We start from the raw sequence: 20,670 nt of genomic DNA on the forward strand, positions 1-20,670 counted from the left end.
AGGCAGGGAGTTCCACTCCTTTGCTGTTCGCATTAAGAAAGTGGAGGCGAAGCGCTGCGTACAAAAAGGAGGAATACCGATGACATAAGGGTGAAATCTCAACCTACGTCTAATGCCCCGCAGATGGAAAAGAGAAGAGGGTACCAGGTCATGCAGCGCTGCTGCACACTTTCCGAAATGTATTCTATAGAATACCGACAGGCAAGCTACCTTTCGACGATGTTCAAGGCTCATTTCGGTCACAAGACAATACAAAGAGTTCTGTTCCGTCACTCAATTGTCTCGAAAATTGGGCAGACTGTTAGGTTTTCTTCCTAACCTGTCATATGCAGGATACAGTTACAAAAATATTATACACAATTTCTATATCCGTAACATACATTACTTTTCTTAAAAATATATATATCTATACAGCTAACATTTTTATACATAACAAAAAATCCAAACTTACTATGCGGAACTAAAGTCTCCTGCGTAGAAACTATAATAGCCTTGTCTCTCGCGGACAACACGACAGTAAGGCACACGAGATGTTCATCGCGACTGTTGTTAATATTTCTCACTAAAGTCAGAAGTCTCACGCAATGTGGGTCAGAACGGGGGTCCGAATACTTCTCTACACATATCCACGTTGAATATGTCAATCCGGTTTGTGGTGGAAATACCCTGTCACCTGCAATATATATTATATTCATATTTAAAATTACAAGTCTCATTTAAATTTGTGCAATTAAAATATATATAAAACTTCCTTCATATTTAGAACTCACATATTTCAAATATCTGTAAAAAAGTGAAATATATTTTTCTTTTCAAGTTTATAATAAAAAAAGCCTTATGCAATTAAAGCATAGAATATTTCTAAATATATATATTTTTTTATGTTCTAATACACTGTTATTTTTTAGAAAATGACTATAACTTTTAGATACCTGATCCAATACCACCCAAAGTGGCTGTATCTTGAGTGCCGAGAGCATTTAAATTAGCTGACTGTGGCGCGATGCTCGGCAAATACAAGCAGCCAAAACCTTCGGCTGACATGTCGAACTCCACAAACGGAGGTAACGTACAAGAGTTCTGCGACCTACCGACACACGATAAATTAGAATAATAGTAAGTCAAGAATTCTAGTATATGCAGATGAATTGTTAAAACATTTGTTAATTTACCTGTAGTCCCGTGGTGTCGTCATGGATACTAAAGTTTTGATCCGAGTCAATGGAACAGGACCACCAGGTTGCCATACTTGCCCTGGTTCCGGGGACGAACAATTCAAAGGATTTCCCATACGCAGGAATTCCCTGATACATAAAAATAAAAATTGCAATTTTTTTAGTTTTATTAATATCCCGCACAGCAGGCAGGGGGAATCTGGGAGCCTCCCTATTTTCCGCCAAATTCTGGAGGCATTGCGTGTTGAGTAACGGAACAACTCAACGTCGCGGTTTGCCTCGACAGCAGAGCGAAGGAAATAAAATATTAAATATTTCTTTTCCTCAAGTGTCCACAACCTGTCGCGTTTACAGTCATACGTTTTTATTGTTTTAGTTTTACGCTTTTCCTGCCTAGCAGGTTAGGCAGAAGAAACCTATTAGCCCGGGGAAACGTAAATAATTGAAATATAACCCCCGAATGGGGGACAGCCGCGTCTCGTGTACCTGAGCTCAGTGGGGCGAAGCGCGTGCGCGGCGAGGCGCTCCAGCACGTAGAGCGCGGGCGCGTGCAGTGGGTGCCGCTCGCAACGCAGCGCCGCGCCACACACGCGCAGCACAGCGCCCGCCAGCCCCGCGCCACACATCACTTGCTGGTTGCGCTCGCTGTAAACTCACATACATGTAGCAGGATAGGCAGAAAGAGAGAACCCAATGATGAAGCGTTTTTCACTTGCGTGCCCAATTTTCTAGACATTGCGTAATTATTCGCACACGATCCAAATTATTGATGTATAAAATGACAGAAATCAATGTTATGTTTTGTTTTGCCGAGTGGGGAAAACAAAATAATCCATTCGCTCCAAGTGAAAATTGAAAACAGAACCGCCGTATTTATAATCAAACACTGTCCCACTGCATCACGATTAACGTGAATGACGATTTGTCTCTTAACATTAGAAGCAATAGAATATTGTTTTATATTTCCTAATGCTATATTGATATTATACGTTAGCTTCGCATGTGGGAACTTAATACCCTACTAAGTACAGACAGATAAGACACCACCTTCTTTATTTCGAACAATTTCTAAAATCTCTTAGCATTTTTTTGGATGAAGGATAATGATGCTTTGTCTTGCCAGACCGACAAATGGAATTACTTCAATATTGAACACCATTGAGAACAATCAAACTTACATTCTTTGACCATAATAAGATGGTTTCTAAATACAACATAACAAAGTTGATTTTATGTTAATATTATAAAATAATTGAAATAAATTTAAGTAATACCTTCTGACAAGGCTCTTCAGTACATGAGCAAGGTAGTCTCGCATGGCTCTAGAATATTCTCCATGTTCAGCCGGCCGCGGCAAGGCTGGTAAAAGCTTCGCAAGGACTATAACGACTCCCGAATGTACCACCCACGCCTCACTATTGTTCCCCATTGATAGATTTAACGGAGTAGCACGCCCTGCTGGCTTTGCCTTTAAGAATGTTCTTATTAGTAGTGCTTCTTTTCAGGTTACTTTAAAAAATTTAAGAGTTTCATTACATTACACAATAATTATCAAGCAATTCGGTTGGATATTCTTAATATAAAGCACGTTTTGTATCATGCTTAAGCAGCGAGTTTTCAAAAACATTGATTGTTGGTTGAAGCCAATATAGCTTTCGGCGTAGTTTAAGCATATTCTCCAAGACGGTGTATCTATGAAATGCCCCACGATAGAAAATTATCTGAAGTTAGATTACCTCATTAATCGCAGAACTTTGTCTTGTCAAACTTGGAGACTTTACATTCAGTGATCCACAAAAGGTAGGCTTATCAAACGAATCCAAAGCGACATCATATAGAAGCCTTAATACTATACAGGCGTGAACAAACACCACTGGTATGTTATCTGGTAATCTAGAGAGATAATTTTATGTGAAAATAGAAATTATTGAATAATAAATAATATTTAAATATTTTTATTATTATGTGTGATTATAATCAAAATAACAAACTAAGCTTATGGAATTAATATGACTGTCTTTATGTGTCCCTATATAATCAATTTGTATTTAGTTCAATGTTAGATGACTAATATATTCTAATCATAAAAAAACCGATACAACAACTTACGTCATTTCCAATATATTTCCAGTAAACAAATCATGAAACACTTCATACATTTCAGGGTCTCCGGGTTCCGTATCATTCTGAAGTTCAGTGTCGTCAGTAAAGCATCCCAACGATCTTACAGTTTCATATAATGTCGTCATGCAAATCTGTAACAGTCAGAAATATTATTTTGATCACTGCCGATTTGTCACGTAAAAGTAAATAAATGACTAGCTTTTAAAATCTTCACGATTCCCATGCATGAATGTTGTAAATATTTCAAATGAATGCATAAGCATAACAAAAGAAGTATTTTATATTGAAATACTTATGCTACTTCTTACCTCGTGATGAAAAAATTTGGCATTAGCAGGTTCAAATCTCATGGCTGTACTAATAGTGTAAAATACAATATGTATTAGCTGCAACATGTCTCGATCCATCAATTCATTTCCTTTCAACTTTCCCTCTAATGATACCAGTACACTCGTCACATATACAAAACCGCTGACCTACATTTAAAATGCATTTGTAATTTGATAGATTATATACAACAATAACAAATATACAGGGTGGAATTGACGGCACCACTTTAAATGAAACCACAGTTTTAACTACTCTATAAAAGCCTAATATAATTCAGAAAAAAAATAATTCCCAAAAATGAAAAAGTTATTTTTTCAAACAAAATAAATAATAAAATAATCGTTTTAAAAAAAAACGCCATTTGTAAAGTGTTATATTATCACTCACACTCTTACCTGTCAAAGCGGCAACGTCGCACACGCTTCATTCAAGTTATCGAGTCGCAGCAACTAGCGTAGGTATGTAGGCAACGGCGGCGAGCTGATGTTAAATTAACGCAACACTTAGGAATACACTTTACACACACTTTTATTGAATTATTTCTGTTAGGTTTTTAATTTTACTTTTGTTGCACAACAAACACATTTTTTATGTTCCCGTTTTAAACTAACACTCATTTTTAACATGTTTACAAAATTATTACAATAATAGCATTTTTTTCACTTTTTTTAACAATAAATATTACATTTTCTGTCCACATTACATTCAGCTCGATAATGACCCATATTATTACACTTGAAACATTTAATATTTCTTTTAATTGTAGCATTTCTTTTTACAATAAATGCAGATGATGATGACACAATTTCCCCCCGTAGTAGTATTATGGTTTGGAACTTCCAAGCATTCCAATTTTTTACTCCTTCCAGTTTTATTACTGTGCTGTTTCCTTTCCATTGTGATTGTTTATTTTGCTTGTTTTTCTTTTTTATTCCTTCCCGGCAACTTAACCTCCAAATTTCAATACCAACGCCGAAGCGCCGCGTGAAGTAACGCTGTTTTAATCTCGCCAGTATTTCTAATTTTCTACGATTGATGCAATCTTCTTTATTATTGTTACGACGTGGTCTGGGCCCATAACCCGTTGTATTTATATGGTTTAGTAAATAGCATTCAGCTATAGTCCGACCCAACTACTATTGCGCAGAATGTACGCGCCGCACCGATTCTATGGGAATCCCCGGTAATCGGTGCGGCGTGAGCGGGGTGTCTTTGTACAGATAACAAAATTCATTTTTTAATATGGATTGATTGTGCAATATAACACTATAATTCATAATAAATGTAGATTATACTTTTTACGCATGATTTGATATTAAAATAATTAATAAAATTATCAATACTATTTACAAATAATTACTAAATATTAATTTATTTCGTATTGAGTTTTCGTAGGTTCTCGTGTAATATTATAAAACTCGTTTACTATTTAAATTTTATACGATTTTCTATCAAAATAATTATACAAATATAAATAATAATGAAAATCTTAATAAAAAAATTAATAGTATATTCGATAAGTATTTTAGTTAATGGCAACTATTACAATGTTTTTAATTATCTGTGTAAGAACAGAACTTAGCCGCGGAACGGCTAAGTTCTGTTGTATTTACATTATTTTGCTTAACTTTATACGTTGAATAATTATTAAGTGTTTTAAATTATTTGAATGTTGTTTAATATTAATTTTATCATTAATCGGATTTCTAAAATCGTGATGAATGTTTCGTGATCGTGATGATGTGATTACTGAGTATTCTTCTCAAATGTGAAACTATTGTGTGTTAGTATTTGAGTGTACTATCAAAACATACATTTTTTAAGACATTTCAAACAAATGTTGAGTTTTTAATATTACTTATGATGTAAATATTAGTGATAGTAAAAGGAGAATGCGACAACGACGATGTAAAACTAATGTTAAATGTAAGTACCTATCTATCGTAGTTCAATATCATTTTGTGTTAAAAATTTTGAATATAACTTTGTGGGTGGTTCAATAACCATGCAGTATTTCTAAATAATTTCATAATAAAGGTGATATAATAAATTGACTTAAAGTAGGATTTTGTTAAACAATTTTAATAAGAAGTTTGAACGTTATTTAGATTTATAATAAATAGGTAATTGCGTGAAAAAGAACGCGAGATATCGTTCTTTCTCGTTCGGTTTTGTTTTGACGAATGAAAAGTAGAAGTTTGGCAACGCTTAGTAGTATTTTTGTAGTAGTATGTGTATGTGTGCGTCACACGAAATACAGGTATGGAGAAAAATCGTGAAATTAAAAAAAAATCCTACGTCCAAACTGTTGAGGCATCTTGATTAATTTCTTTAGCTTCGGGTTTGAAATTTTTTACCCTATATGCAGTTTCAATTAAAGAAGCGCAGCCTCTTCCACCCTGTATATTGATATGAAATGAATTTTTGGTATACTTTTCTAAAGATAGTTCTAGTCCGATGCGAATCTCTCAAGCAAACAAGTAAAGCTTTCAATATATGGAGTTTTAACTTTAGGGCATCGTTTGGCGCCGCGTGCATACCGCACAAAAGAGCCGCCATATCCTCTTCTCCCGACCCGCTGACTATTAGCTCTCGTACTACACCTAAAATATTGCAAAACAATTTGCAATTAATAGTCACAAAAAACACGATAAGATAGTATTTTCATTTTAGAGAAGGGTTATATTATATCAGGTTCATCCAAACACATGACGTTATTATGTGTACCTTTTCAAGCTAATCGAACTGCATAATTTGATTTAATAGAGCTCCAAGTTTAATTCCATGCATTTGTATCTAATCATATAACGAAAAGATAAGTATATATCAACATACCTAAAGCTTTACTCCTACACGCTTCATGGACGACCATTCCATGAACACATTTGGCGCCGCCGCAGTCTCTAAACACATTACAATTGTTTACATTTCCGTTCAACAATGCTGTCAATCCTTCCATGACCAAAGATCCCAGCTCCTCCTCCTCGGCGTCGGCATTCGGGTCCTTGATTAACGAGTCTTGTCTTGACTGCCTTTTTTTTCTTTCTGGTGGCTTTGGAGATTCACTAGCTTCTGAAGATATGTCTTTTCCACATTTTATTTTCTCCTCCTCCAATAGTTGTTTGTCCTTAAGAAACACAGCATACCGAGAAAGGCACGTTACGAAAACTTCTAACATGCCCACTTCTCTAAATACGTCCTTGAAAATTGCGTTGTGCCTACAAGTAATTTCATAATAGTTTGTAATGTTTTGCAATTTTGCCGTTTTCATTAAGAGAATTTAATAAAATTTATACTATTTAAATCTATAAAATAATACGAGGGGTGGTCCAAAATAAATAATAATCCGTTATTGTTAGTGCACGGAGCACACAAAATTATAAAAAAATATACTAGTTCAGGAAAAAGATCTTCAGATAAGGTGAAAAAAATTAAAGAAATTGTATTGGTAAATCGAAAAGTGACTATTCGGTATGTAGCTGAGGACACAGGGAGTATTCAAAGAATCCTTGCATTTTAAGAGCAAAATTCGAAAAGTTCTAAGCAGACTTCGACAATTTTTTATCACAAGTTTTGACCATGGACAAGACTTGAACCCACCTCTTTAATTCTGAAACTAAATAACTATCGATAACATGGAAATGAAAATAAATTTAAGGAGTCAAGCTCAATAAGGAAGGTCATGAAGTCCGCTTTTTGAGGCACATTGGGACACAGAAATTATTATGGTAGACTTGGAAAAGGTAGCTACTATTAAGGGCTCCTATTATGCAAAGCAAATAAGAAGATTGCGGGATTCTATCAAGGAGAGAAGACGTGGTAAGCTGCGGGCTGGAGTGCTGTTTCACCATGACAACCCACCGGCTTACAAAGCTGCAGTTGCCATGCAGTTCAAGAACCAGGCTTTGAACTGCAAGAATAACCTTCCCCCCACACATTCTGCAAGCCCAGCCCCCTTCTTTCTTTCAGATGTTCCACCTTCGACTAAATGTCCTTGTTTATATATAAATATATATAATTATATATAATCTGTATAAAATATTATTTTTACTAAACTCATTGTGGTCATTTTCATTCATTAACAATACATTTGGATCATCCCTCGTAATGTTTATTAATAATTACTTACTTTAATATATTTAATAGCGTCTTCATACATAATATGCTGCAGTTCCTAGATTTATTAGCTTTTAATAATAACGAGAGTGATATCAATTCCTTACACGGCACAAAATTTAATTGATAAACTATAAATTCCAATAATTCAAAAAACTTTTCTTGTATTTCTGCGTTCTTTGTGTAAATCTTTTCGGAAAATTGGCTAAGTGTATTTTGGTTTTCTAATATGAAATAGTTGGCGTTGTCTGCGTGATACACACTCGATATTGCATCGAGAATGGTACAGCAAAGTGCTGGAGACGATGACTTTATGAAGACCGATTGTAATACCTGCAATTTAGTAATTATTATGTTTTGAATATTATTTTCATTATACGTCACGCAACTCCTTCATAGTAAGTGGATAAGAGATTAAAAATTACTAATATTCTGCTTACGTAATAAGATTATTGAGGCCCTCGTGGCGCAGCGGCACAAGGGTGTGACTTTAACGATACGATTGTGGTTCCGGTCCCCACTCGAGGAAGTGAAATAAATTTTCGCTCTGGTGTTGAGGCAAAGCGAAGCTTTGAGTTCTGCCATTCAACACGCAATGCCTTCAGAATTCGGCAGAAAGTGAGGAACGGAGTGTCTTAATACTAGATTCCTTCTGCCTGTATTTACGGCGGTAAACAGAGATAAATTACTAGTATTAATAAAATCCTTTTCCGTCAATTTAAGAAACATTACGTATGCAAAGAAAATGAAAAAAAAAATGCTCCTCGACTGTACTTTCAAATAAAATAACAATATATTCATTACAACGCGCAAAATAAAATAATTATATTATAAATAAATATATTTAGCAGTGTAGAGGCAGAGACAGCCTAGTGTTCACTTTCAGCCCGAATTAGAGACATTGTGTGTTGCATAATGGAGCTCAACAATGCACTTCATCAAATAAATTACTTAGTAAAATATTTTTTAAATACCTGAAATGCTTGTACATTCCTCACAGCTTGTCCAGGTGTGGATGGTTGAGGAAGTACAAATCCTTGCAATTGGAATAGCTCTGTATTAGCTCGAGTTGGTCGTAATTCCGAAAACCCACAAGCACATAAAGACGATATCATTAGCACCAAATTTCTAAGAGCTGCTCTAGCTTCTGAGCCACTCACGCGCTCTTCCTCTAACCTGTTCAGTAATTAGAGTAAGCCATATATCTATTCCTTACTTAAGGTATTCAAATACATTAATAAAAACAAAACATATGCAAGTTACAGCCGTAGCCGACCTGAAGTTAGCTAAAGACGGCTGCGCAGATTAAATTTTAGGATTTTTCTTACTTTTCAAAATATTAGATTTATTAGAAGGAAAATGCTCATAAATTTTGAAAATCTAACTTTAAGGCGGCAACGACTTTTCGACCGATCTATAATTAAAAACTTGTTAGTTTTTTCATAAAAGTAAGTTCTTCTATAGAGTTTCAATCACTTTCAGCACGTAGCAAAAACCTTAAATGATGTAAAGTTAACTGGCAATCATTTTCTTGCGTCAAGCAAGCACGCTTAGGTTTATTATTTTAATTAAGATGTATAATCTCAACAATGGATCGGTTTGCTTTGTTATTATATTTTTATTTAGGTTCACACTTTTTAGGGTGACATTAGGTAGACATTTTTTTTATTTCATGGATGTATTGACTAAATTTGTGTCTTCTTTCAATATAAAACAAGGTTGTTTACATTCTATATTAAACAAATCAAGCTACCTATAAAGTACAAAATTAGTACAAACCACTAAATAAAAAAATCTACTAGACATGCATAAAACATATTAATAATTAACATTATTACTATCAGTCATGAACCAAAATATAAAACAGTGCTTACCCTGATGTTAAATAATCGGGCACATCTTGTCTCTCATGTCTGTGGTAATAATAAAGATAAAAAATGTAAGGGAAAACCTATGGAAAAATAATTTAAAACTAAGCAACGAAATATAATGTAAGCTGTAAATACTAAAATATCTATTTTACTTTGTCATGCTCATAGGTTTTATTATATAAAATGGTACTTACTTGAGAAGGAATTCAGATAGGAACAAATAACCTTGACAAGTGCGGAAATCGTCCAAAAGTAATTGACTTACTTCACTGGAGTCTTTTAGAAAACAGAATACTGCTACGAACATCTCCACAACCTGTAAACATATTTTAGTTGATTTTTTTTTTAAATCATAAGAAAGCAAAGACTGAAACTTTCTCTTTAGAGCTTCAGTTGCTGTCATTTGTCGACTTATTCATTGAAAGTAATTATGTAAAATATGTTTCAGACCTATCCTTATGTATTTTTAAAATATTATTAAAAGATATCAAAGTATGTTACCTCCAAAGGTGTCAATTCAGGAATTCTTTGCATATTCTCAATACATAGCGCTACACAGCCTTTATCTGCAATAGTAATAATTTTAAACTATAGATTAGTAAATACATCAATGGTATTCTTGAACAGATAACAAAAAACAAAACAATTTAAGATTAATGAATTGAATAAGTTTAATTACTAGTCATGTCTCCACATAAAGTGAGCAAAATGGGGACCCAACCCACAACTCTCGCATTTAATTAGGATGCTATGCCTTTGTGCCACAAGTCTTGTCAGTCCTGGTCTGTGTAAGGTTAGATGTGTAATACAATATAACAAATTGTTTGTGAAAGCAAGTGAATATTGAAATAACCTTGAAAATAACTACTCTGCAGCAGATAAAATAAAGTACTAATGAACTAGTCAGGTTGTTGTTTTACAAGTATCAATGAAAATATAAGTAAAATTGTTCTTTTATTATTTAAATAAATTATAAACAAACAATTTGGGCTTCATCCAAATATGGGAAGGTATTCAAAGGGAGTGTAATGTCAAGAGAATCCATTCTCTACTTTTTGGTTTAACTTATATTATGATCACTCTCTATCTTACCATATACATAAAGCAAAATATAGCAAAATAATCTCATGGCCAAAAATTACCCCAAGTAGGGTTTAAACCTAAGATTGTCGCATTTACAACCAATTTTGTTTCACTGACCCACAGTGGCCTCAAAGTTCCTTATAAGAATATTTTTATTACTGTTTCTATGTCATACAAATATAATATAACAAAAATAATGAATATAACTTACTGTGTATATATTGAACAACTGATTGTGTTAAACCGTGCCTAGACAAAGTCATTAACACTTCAGCGGCAGATTTCCTCCACATAATATTATGGGGTGCACACCATGATGTTATGGCAGAGAACAATAGGCTTAGATCATCTTTTCTTGCCAATTCTTCACATGGAAATGAGTGGCTACATAATCTAACCAATACCTAAAGCATTAATTTTATAAATTAAATATAAATAAAATAAATTACTTAATTAGTAATATAATAACTTTTTAAAGTATCACAATTATTTTTAAGTATAGCATAGATCAATATGTGAAATAATGTAATATTATTAGAAAAACAGAGATGAAATACAAATCAGCTTACTTGAACAAATATCTTTTGTAAAAGAATCCTCCTTTCTCTGGGTGTAAATTCACTATTATCATCTTGTACATCGGCTTCAGATTCTGGTATTTCCGGTAGATCAAAAAATAAATATAAGCATTTAACTAATGTTGAAGGTATGGCAGCAGTTGTCATTACCTATAAAATAACCAATTTTACTTAAAAACAAGACAAGAGTCAAGATAAAGGAGTATAATATATATATATGTTCACATTAAAAAATATTTTTTTAATTGTGATGTAGATATGATGGTTGTCGATTTGGTTCCCGTTCAAGGCTATGTTTTATGCTTTTTTCCCTTCTCTGGTAGACAAAGTATGGCTATGAGTTGTGTCAATCAACATTGTCTTGAATTGAGACAGAAAGTAGGAAATGTAGTGTCCCAGATTTTCTCTGTCTACCTTGGCTACTATAGTACAGCAGAAAAAAAAATGTGATTATCATTAACCTGTATTAAAGATTGATCACCAGCTGCTAAAAGATTTAGAGTAGACAGAAGCATCCACCCATTACTGGATTCCTCTGAATTTTCAATCTCCAAGAATTTAGCTATAGCACAACTAGCTGCCTCTGTACTTTGGTTACTTGCTCTTTTCCTTATCTCTGATACCATAAGTTTAGATACTTGTTGACAAAACGATAGAATATCCCAAAATTTTTCATTCATATCACTTGATGGACTTGTTCCAAACACCTGCATTTTAATATCAAGTTAAAAAATTAAATAGTCCACAAAAAATATACAGATATATGGATATGAGTTTAATTCATGCATGTCAAGTTAGCCTGTAAGTGCGGTATACAATTTATGTTGTACTTTCTTAAGATTGTTTTTGTTTTTTTAGCATTAGAATTGTATACGTCGGCTTCCTATTAAATAAATAAATCAATATTAATTTAGGTATTTGAGATTTCTTTAGTTATAAATTATGTAAAAGATGTAATGAAAAGATATCATTTATTTATAATCTTTAAAGTTTTTAAAAAAATTCAATATGGTTGAATGATGTAATAAAAAAAAATAATTGCATGGTTTCCTTTAGCTTAGCTTAGCTTAGCTAAACTATTATAGAAATCAATAACAAAAAAATAATTGACATACCTTACAAAAGAGAGGTAGCATGTTATACAACTTGTCATCTTTCTCCGTATCTGCTAAAGGCTGAGGAGGATGTGTGTACTCTGCAAATAACTTCTTTAGATGCATCAATCCAAGTTGTACGTGGGAAGACGAGCCAGAGGAATCTGATGGCTCCGCGGATGTTGAAGCAGACGCCCCACGTAATTTGCGCATTAGATTCATTTTTGGAAAGAAACGTTTATTTTCTATTTTAAAACATTTTCAAAATTAATGGTCACTTTTCGCATAATTTGTAAATTTTTCGGTTCAAGGCATGTTTCACAAATCACTATTATTCTTACGATACATAAAAAATTAAATATATACAAAGATTCAGCAGTTCACATGTTTCTTAATTTGTTTAATTAAATATGTTAAAGATATTTAAGTATATATCTCAAAAAGATCTTAATGAAAGGAGTATTTATTTTATTTTTGATTTGATTTAGCAAAAAATAATTTTCTATACACCCATAACAATTCTCTCTTCATACTACTAGGGTTGTACTGACTATCTGTAAAGTGTAAGTGAAGTACTAAGTTGATTATAGCTACGGTATTGAATATTTGTATCTCTCGAACATTACGTTACTAGTGAATAATTTTATTCTTAGCAATAATTTTAAAGTGTAAATAGCGGAGTGAAATTATACTACTAAAAAGCTTTTAAATCTTTACCACATCTAATAATTAATTTGTAATTGTTAATAATTTGAAAAGCATTACTTTTAGTTCAATTAAAAATCGAATTGAAAATCGATCTTAATTTGAAGTCGGCAATACAATTCGTGTAAATTGTTTTTTTTTTCTTGTCCTGCTGATAAATATAAATTATAATTTTGATTAGGAGTATTTTTATGAATAGTTTTTATTATATTAAAAGTTCAATTAAGTATGGATGTCTTTATGCCTATCGCAATCATATCAATTTCAGAAATAAATTTCACTGTCAAAGTGACATTAAAATATCAGATGACAATTGACAATTAACAATATTTTTTACCAGTGTCCGTGTGCTTTAAGGCTTACTTTTATTATTATTGTCTTTTTCAATTTAATTTAAACTTATTAAGTGTAACTAGAGTTTATAGTAATGCCAGAAAATAAAAATTTAGTACAATGCTATAATCGCGGGTGTGGTCAACTTTTTGATCCCAAAAACAACGATAAAGGTATATAGATTTTTCTAGATGCAGGTTATATGAATATGTACTGCTTAAATATATTTTTGGTCAAATTACTCAAATATTCATTACATATTATAAGCATATTTTTCTTTAATAGATGAGTGCTGTCATCATCCAGGATCTCCTGTTTTTCATGATGCATATAAGGGTTGGTCTTGTTGCAATAAAAAAAGTGTGGACTTCACAGAATTTCTAAACATAAAAGGCTGTACTTTTTCAAAACACTCTAATGTGGTATGATATATTATTATCGATGATTTATTTTACATTTATAACTTTTTAAAATTTTGTTTCAGCATTTGGTAACATATTTGGGTGTTAGTTACTAATAACAATATAACAGCAACTAGATGGTGATTCCATACAGTTGGTTTATAGCCTTAAATTACTGATATGATTAATAAATTAAATGTTTTTTTAGAAACCTCCAGAACCAGAGAGAAAAGGATTAGATAAAGAATTAGAAAAAAAAGATGTAATTGAAATTAGAGCACCAATACTTGGACCACAACTGCCTAGACCTTCATTTGAGTCACCTATGATTACTTTACAACCTCATATAGCAGAATCATTAAAACAAATTGTTCATAAAGCAGCTCAAGAATCTGTTGCTTCTACTGATAGGTAACTTGAATAAATTTAAACAACTACTGGGACCAAAATATAAATGTACACAGGACAATTTCACTAGTCTGCACTTCAATACATCAAAATGTCTAAATTACCAGGTCTTTCCAAATATAATTCTTATTTACAACCAGTCAACTACAACTTTTTCCATTAAAGCCACAACCTTGTGCCCCTGAGCAACAACTGGCCTCTATTGCTCATTAATAAATAAAATTGTTTTCTTATTATGGAATGCTATTAAGTATTTATTTACTATGTAGTCCAGTAATTCATACATTCCAATAATAAAAATTTTGGTTCTGAACAGTACTGGATTACTCAGATTCTATGTTATAATGAAGTTTATGCTTATTTCTAGTTCTGTACAAGTTGGTACTACATGTAAGAATGGAGGATGTAGTGTTTCATACGAAGGCCCACAAAGTAATAATGATATGTGCACATATCATCCTGGATGTCCAGTGTTTCATGAAGGTCTTAAATTTTGGTCTTGCTGTCAAAAAAGGACAACAGACTTTAATACATTTCTTAGTCAACCTGGTTGTACCACTGGCACTCATAAATGGTTTAAAGAGGTGTGTATAATGTAAAATGCATTTAATATAATAAGGTAGGCACAGAACTTGCTGTTCTCTACTGTCTGCCTTATAAAAAGTTATTTTGTGTGTGTCATGTAAAATTCAAAGACTATTATAGTAACATATTTTGATAAGAGCTTCTTCTTTTTTAGAAAGCACCAGAAGGAACAGTTAAATGTCGCTGGGATTGGCATCAAACTCCTGATTATGTAATTCTTAGTGTGTATGCCAAGAAGTATGATCCATTTACAAGTTTTGTTAAACTGAATCCAATTCGTTTAAATACTAAATTAATTTTTCATGAAGAGGGTAATTCAGTATTTGAGCTGGATCTTGAATTGCGAGGTGTAAGTGTAACATGAATTATTTTTCCACTCAAAAATAATTGTTAATAATCTACAATAATATTTTTTTAATATTGAGCAATGTATTGTATTTTTAGGTGGTAGACATTAATAAGAGTAGTGTTTCGATGATGGGAACCAAAGTAGAAATAAAACTAAAAAAAGGAGAGCCAGGTGCATGGAGTACAATAGATTTCCCTCGGACTGAGCCAAAGGAAGTAGAAAAGGAACCTGAAGTTCAGACTCAAGATGACGACTCTGTAGATTTGTCTACAGTTGAAGCCATACATTCTATGGGCAAAGTGAATGTTACAGACTAATATTCTTTGCATTGACTGTTTTTAATTTATCACAAATACAAAGCTTAATTTTGTATTATGAGCATAAATATATTTATATTATATTATAAATATATTTGTTTATATTTTACAATACAATTTATATAGATTAATACATTTTCTGTGTCTAAAATTTGTCATTTATGGACAATCAAAATAAAAATATTAAAAATATAAAAGGTTTTTTTATTAATACCACTTTATTCTCAGGAATATTTTAATTATCTAACAGTAATTTTATTTAAATATATTTACATAGATATTAAAGTTTATTAACCGATATACAATCTGTAATGTTGAATTAAGATTTGAAGCTGAATACCAACATTTTATTTAGCTGCCAGGATCAAAATACTACAAAATTATTTTAAACTAAAAATTCCAAAATATTTTCGTACTTTTGCAATAAATATTGAAATTACTAGATATTAATACATTTTTTGATATAATATCCTTTGATTGGCGGCCTCAAACGTATCTATACTTTACGTACAGTATTGCGATAAAATGAATATTCAGCACCTGTTTTGCGGATATGTCTGTATGATTTCTTATCAACTTGAATAAAATTTTAATCTACAATAGTAACATTTACTATTTACACTACTAATATTAAAAACTTGACTAGAATTTTAGATTATATCAAACTTTTTACAGTGTAACAACTTTCCTTTGTATTTAAGAATTATTTACAAAAACCAAAGGGTTATAAATCTAAATTTAAATTATATAATTTTGTAGGCTTCGAAAGGAAATTAATGTTAAATTTAAAAATTGTATAGACTCTTTTTATAACGTGTTAAATATAGCGAATTAAGAAACTTTATACTAACATGACTAGAAATATTACACAAATCGACCGACTGTTTTGAAATAGGTATCTTTATTAAAAAAGCAATAAATCATCTTTATGAAATCATATTAAAAATTAATATATGTCGATATTGAATTTTAAGAATAGGAACTTGATGTAAGTAGTTCAATCTATTGCCGACGCTAAAAAAAATTAAAGTAGTCTTTTTATTGATTAGGTACGACATAGTTCTAGGAAGACTAATATTAATTTTGTATTAACATTTATAAATAGCCTTACGAGAAGTTTATGAGTGTTGTAAAGACAGAGACGAATAAAATCTATCCACGTCGAAGGTGCGAGCTGACAACAGTCGCGCCCTAGCTGTAATTGTAAACGCGCGTTATCAAAACGTACGTTGAACGCTTGTCATGTGAACTTGCACTTAGCGTTGCGCTCTACTGTACTTACTCACTGCTGCGCAAGTCTCTGTGGGTACCTCTGATAACTAATAAAGTTCTTGCCGGGCTATAGTAGGCATATACCTACCTGTATATTGCATAAGATGTTAATTAAAAATACCTAAACGCCCTGATCATCATATTGCTTCCATAATAATATTAAAAAATGTTTCAATTTCATAGCATTCATATTTTTATACATTTTTCATCAATCACTAAGGCGAGGAACATGGGTCGGCAGTCGTGGGAGGCGGCTGGAAGGCAGGAGTAGGCGCGGGCTGCATCCTATACATGTCGTGTAGTAACGTGGCCACGGACACATCGCCCACTGTTTCTCTAAACAAAAGTAATTCTATCGAACGCGCTCGCACTGCACGGAGAGATGGTAGGAGAAGCAAAAGACGACCAAATCTGCAAAAAAAATATAGGCAGTTACAGATTAGATATTTAACTATATCTACATATTTGTAGTTAATGATCAGGAATTAAAATATATGTATTTATTTAATTATTAAAATGCATTTCATCATATCAGGCTCATTTGACATCGAATGTTATGACAATATGAAGATACGCAAATATCTTTAAAAATATGGCAGATTTATTTTATGTTGTTAACTTTAGGTACCTTGTAGGTTGACGTGTATATCTAGTCCTTACGTAGTCAGCCAGAATACATTGCGCTTGGTCTTGCAACATCTCAACAGGCTGAGTCTCACTCAGACCAGGAGTGTCTGTAGAGTTGATCAAACATTAAGGCTAAAATAGATATGTCAAGTACGGTACCTTACCGTAAGTAAGGGGTAGAGAAATATAATAGAATAGATATAGCCTTTTTAACAAACTTAAGTGGTTACAATAAATATTAAATAATAAAGTAGGTACTTATATACATTACTCGCTCCGATTTCGAGGCAAACCGCGGCGTTGAGTTCCGCCACTTAACGACGCAATGCCTCCAGAATTCGGCGGAAAATGGGGAACAGAGTGTCTTAACACTAGATTGCTTCTGCCTACCATTTAGGCATACCTAACTTAGCCTCAGTTTTAGTCATTATTAAAAATTTTAAAATACTATAAAATAATATGGTAATTAAATAATAATCATATAGAGAAAAAGGGGTACGGACTACGTCTTAAAAGAAATCAGGGTTCATTGTCATTATATTGGAAATGTGTTTATAATAAAAATATGAATTTGGAGTTCCTCATTGTGGAAGTACCAGTCATAAAGATATTAAAATATAACAATTTTATTTACCTGGTGAAAATAGCACAATGGCCTTCATGCAACCACATTCGCTTCCATCGGGCGCAATTTGTCGAAATCGGCACAGAATTTCCTGTAAACCAATTAAATTAAAGCTTATAGGTAGATAGGTATATTTAATATGTTTACTTAAATATATAATATCGATTCCTTTATTGCAATATTTAATAATCGAACATCATTTTAAACTTTTTTTAAAAATTAACCGTATGTTATTGACGTGTTATTTTTTGTTATCTGTAACAATCCGAATGACAAGATACAGTCCGGTTAACGAGTCGTGGCTACCTTGGAGTTATGTGTAAATGTCTGCGCAGAAAATATATTAGGAATATTCGTACTTTTGATTATTTTCTTTGCGAGTGAACAATGCGAAAGTCTAAGAGCAGTTTGGCGACGACTCGTCGACCGAAATGTACTTACATAGGTAATTTCTTTAAAGAGCAATGTTTTACAGATTTAGATTTAGCTATCTAACATCGTTATATTTGAATATAGTAGGTAGTAGGTATTATTGATGGATGGACGTTTTTTGTACTTTTAATCACCAAAATGTTTTGTTTAATTGTGAGTAGACATTATTATTTAGGTACCTACTGTAAAAAGTTACAATGTTTGCACAACCTGTAAAGTGTTCAATTCCAGATCTGCTAATGGCTCAGGAGGAAGCCTCGCTCGAGCAGCTGGTGCAGCCAATAGAGGGGCCAGATCCCAGGGCGCAGACCACTGAGCTAAGTGAAGCACAAATAGGTCTTTCCAAGCAGCACGCAGCAGAACGAGCTGGTCACTTGGTGCTAACGCTTGAAATGGCGCTAGACACCTTACCCATCTGACTGCCATGAACAGCAACCGCGCGCTTGTTTCCTTCAATAATAATAAACAAGCTTAGACTTTTAAGTCTAACTCCCTATATTAAATGTACTAAATACTTAAAAAAATACTGTAAGTATATAGTTAAAATATCAAGAGATGACTGTCATCCTTTCATATTTTTGTTGGAGCTTTTATTATTGTTGTACTTCTATTCTATGTTCTATAAACGTATACCTATCTATAAATATATGTAAACATTTTATCTATTTTTGTAATATCTATACTTCTAAATTAAAGGCTTAAATAATATTATATGAGTAACCTTTCTAATACATTCAACATGAGATATATTTAAGATAGTTCCGACTATGTAGGGTATACTCGTTTATTGTTCCTTCTTTTAATTGTAGTCATATAGTATATACTAAGTAAGTGCATATAACACATTATATTTAATATATAAATATATGACGTCCGTAGGCGTAACAAAGTCAATATTGTGGAACGCAATGGGCGGAGTAAGTCAAGTGAAGGCGAAAAGTCACCCTTCGGCCGCCCAATCGCGAGTCCGCGCCCGCCCTACACTTAAAAAGACACCTACAGTTGTCAATTACTTAACTGTAGCAACTACTTGTGGATTTTAAAAGAGATATTATGACATTTTGAATTAAATATTAATCGAATCAATAAAATAAATTTTGCAAGGTAATTTTATTACAAATTTATCTAGACTTTAAATGTATTTTTTTTTATTTAGGTATATTAATTATTTCTTAAATTTAAACAAAAAATCGATCAAGTGAGAGTTGGATTGAACCAACAAGGGTGCCATACTAATTTAACAACTTTAAATTTTAACTCACTTGTAGTAATTCCCATGTTGGTGCGAGAGGGGTGCCAAAAGCGTTAGGTGGTGGACGCAATAGTGAAGGGTCCCCTTGCAGTTGCAACTGTTTAGCACTCCACATTAACTCCTAAATAGATTTAAAAAAGAGTTTAAGATCTTATAAGTCTATAATACTTTTGATTGAAGATTTCTGACAATATAATATACATAAAACCATCATAGAAATTAAAATACATATCCAAAGTATCAAAAATACATAAACTTAAATCATACCTGACATTTATCGCTTGACATAAGCATGTGCAATAATCCAGGCGGTGGAGGTGCTAGGAAAGGTTCACTTAAGAGGGGCAGAGGACTGACTGCACCCGGTCCACCTGCTCCACTCGATCCCGCCGAGGATGCTGTACTTAACGGAGCCGATTCACTTATTCCACTAATACTAAACTGCAAAATGTACATATTTGTTAGCTTGCTCTGGTTATTAGTTAAGTTGTTACTGCATTTCATTATCATTATCAAAAGAATAATTTAAAGATTTTGGCTACCAACCGTAACAGATGAAACATGGTCTAACAGATTACTAAATAATACCTGAAAATTGAATGGTTGCGGCAGAGGTGTGTAAGGCGAGGGCGGCGAAAGTTTCAACGGATGAGGCTTATGCGTGTGTGCCAGCGCTGGCGGCAGAGAGCTTAGAGCGCTCGGGTGTGGCTTTGGCTTGCGCGGTCCACGTTCATGCTGTACTGCTGTTTGTGTAATCCATGTTAGCATTAAATAGATGGAGAAACGATGGACAAAGAGGAAGAAAAATAAAAAAAACGGTAAATATATATTTTTTTATGATTCCGTTAAAATTGTTGGGGAAATGAATTATTCTTAATATTCTCTTTTCTTTCCCTTTTTCTTTTCTTATTATTCCCTCTTGAGTTCCGCCACACAATATGCAATGTCTCTAATTCGGGTGGAACGCGGTTAAATTGAGTATTTTGAAATAGA

At 32.7% G+C, this 20,670-nt stretch overlaps 3 protein-coding genes across 7 annotated transcripts in view; 1 reads left to right on the plus strand and 2 right to left on the minus strand.

Moving 5' to 3' along the window:
- The window catches only part of bchs (WD repeat and FYVE domain containing 3 bchs), a 34,837-nt gene extending 21,928 nt beyond the window's left edge, over positions 1–12,909 (minus strand). For 3 of the 5 annotated variants that reach the window (XM_085203851.1, XM_085203852.1, XM_085203849.1), the window contains exons 1-19: positions 12,393–12,909; positions 11,739–11,984; positions 11,269–11,427; positions 10,911–11,103; positions 10,118–10,182; positions 9,811–9,932; positions 9,620–9,658; positions 8,720–8,921; positions 7,759–8,078; positions 6,465–6,847; positions 6,063–6,232; positions 3,608–3,775; positions 3,285–3,430; positions 2,912–3,068; positions 2,450–2,643; positions 1,662–1,820; positions 1,173–1,304; positions 933–1,087; positions 452–673 (exon numbers count right to left, since the gene is read on the minus strand). In XM_085203851.1, the coding sequence (XP_085059977.1) occupies positions 452–673; positions 933–1,087; positions 1,173–1,304; positions 1,662–1,820; positions 2,450–2,643; positions 2,912–3,068; positions 3,285–3,430; positions 3,608–3,775; positions 6,063–6,232; positions 6,465–6,847; positions 7,759–8,078; positions 8,720–8,921; positions 9,620–9,658; positions 9,811–9,932; positions 10,118–10,182; positions 10,911–11,103; positions 11,269–11,427; positions 11,739–11,984; positions 12,393–12,593 (3,433 nt within the window). In that variant the 5' untranslated portion in view covers positions 12,594–12,909. The remainder of the gene's footprint in view (positions 1–451; positions 674–932; positions 1,088–1,172; positions 1,305–1,661; positions 1,821–2,449; positions 2,644–2,911; positions 3,069–3,284; positions 3,431–3,607; positions 3,776–6,062; positions 6,233–6,464; positions 6,848–7,758; positions 8,079–8,719; positions 8,922–9,619; positions 9,659–9,810; positions 9,933–10,117; positions 10,183–10,910; positions 11,104–11,268; positions 11,428–11,738; positions 11,985–12,392) is intronic. The other 2 variants (XM_085203853.1, XM_085203850.1) reach the window with 1 other exon arrangement.
- A 464-nt stretch (positions 12,910–13,373) lies between these two features.
- mora (cysteine and histidine rich domain containing protein) lies at positions 13,374–15,666 on the plus strand. Its single transcript, XM_085203471.1, has 6 exons — positions 13,374–13,582; positions 13,695–13,831; positions 14,019–14,221; positions 14,586–14,802; positions 14,958–15,152; positions 15,248–15,666. The coding sequence occupies exons 1-6, from the start codon at positions 13,504–13,506 to the stop codon at positions 15,467–15,469; spliced, it is 1,053 nt and encodes a 350-aa protein (XP_085059597.1). The 5' UTR covers positions 13,374–13,503; the 3' UTR covers positions 15,470–15,666.
- Positions 15,667–16,430: 764 nt separating this feature from the next.
- dsf (nuclear receptor dissatisfaction) lies at positions 16,431–20,136 on the minus strand. Its single transcript, XM_085203439.1, has 6 exons — positions 19,945–20,136; positions 19,688–19,798; positions 18,636–18,875; positions 18,003–18,084; positions 17,370–17,475; positions 16,431–17,152 (listed from the first exon to the last, which is right to left on the minus strand). Exons 1-6 carry the CDS (start codon positions 20,131–20,133, stop codon positions 16,957–16,959), a joined length of 924 nt encoding a protein of 307 aa, XP_085059565.1. The 5' UTR covers positions 20,134–20,136; the 3' UTR covers positions 16,431–16,956.
- Between the last annotated feature and the right edge of the window lie 534 nt (positions 20,137–20,670).

The sequence above is a fragment of the Heliconius melpomene genome, chromosome 19 (assembly GCF_056956725.1).
Source record: "Heliconius melpomene rosina isolate 202511_hmr_F chromosome 19, ASM5695672v1, whole genome shotgun sequence".
Lineage (NCBI taxonomy): Eukaryota > Metazoa > Arthropoda > Insecta > Lepidoptera > Nymphalidae > Heliconius > Heliconius melpomene.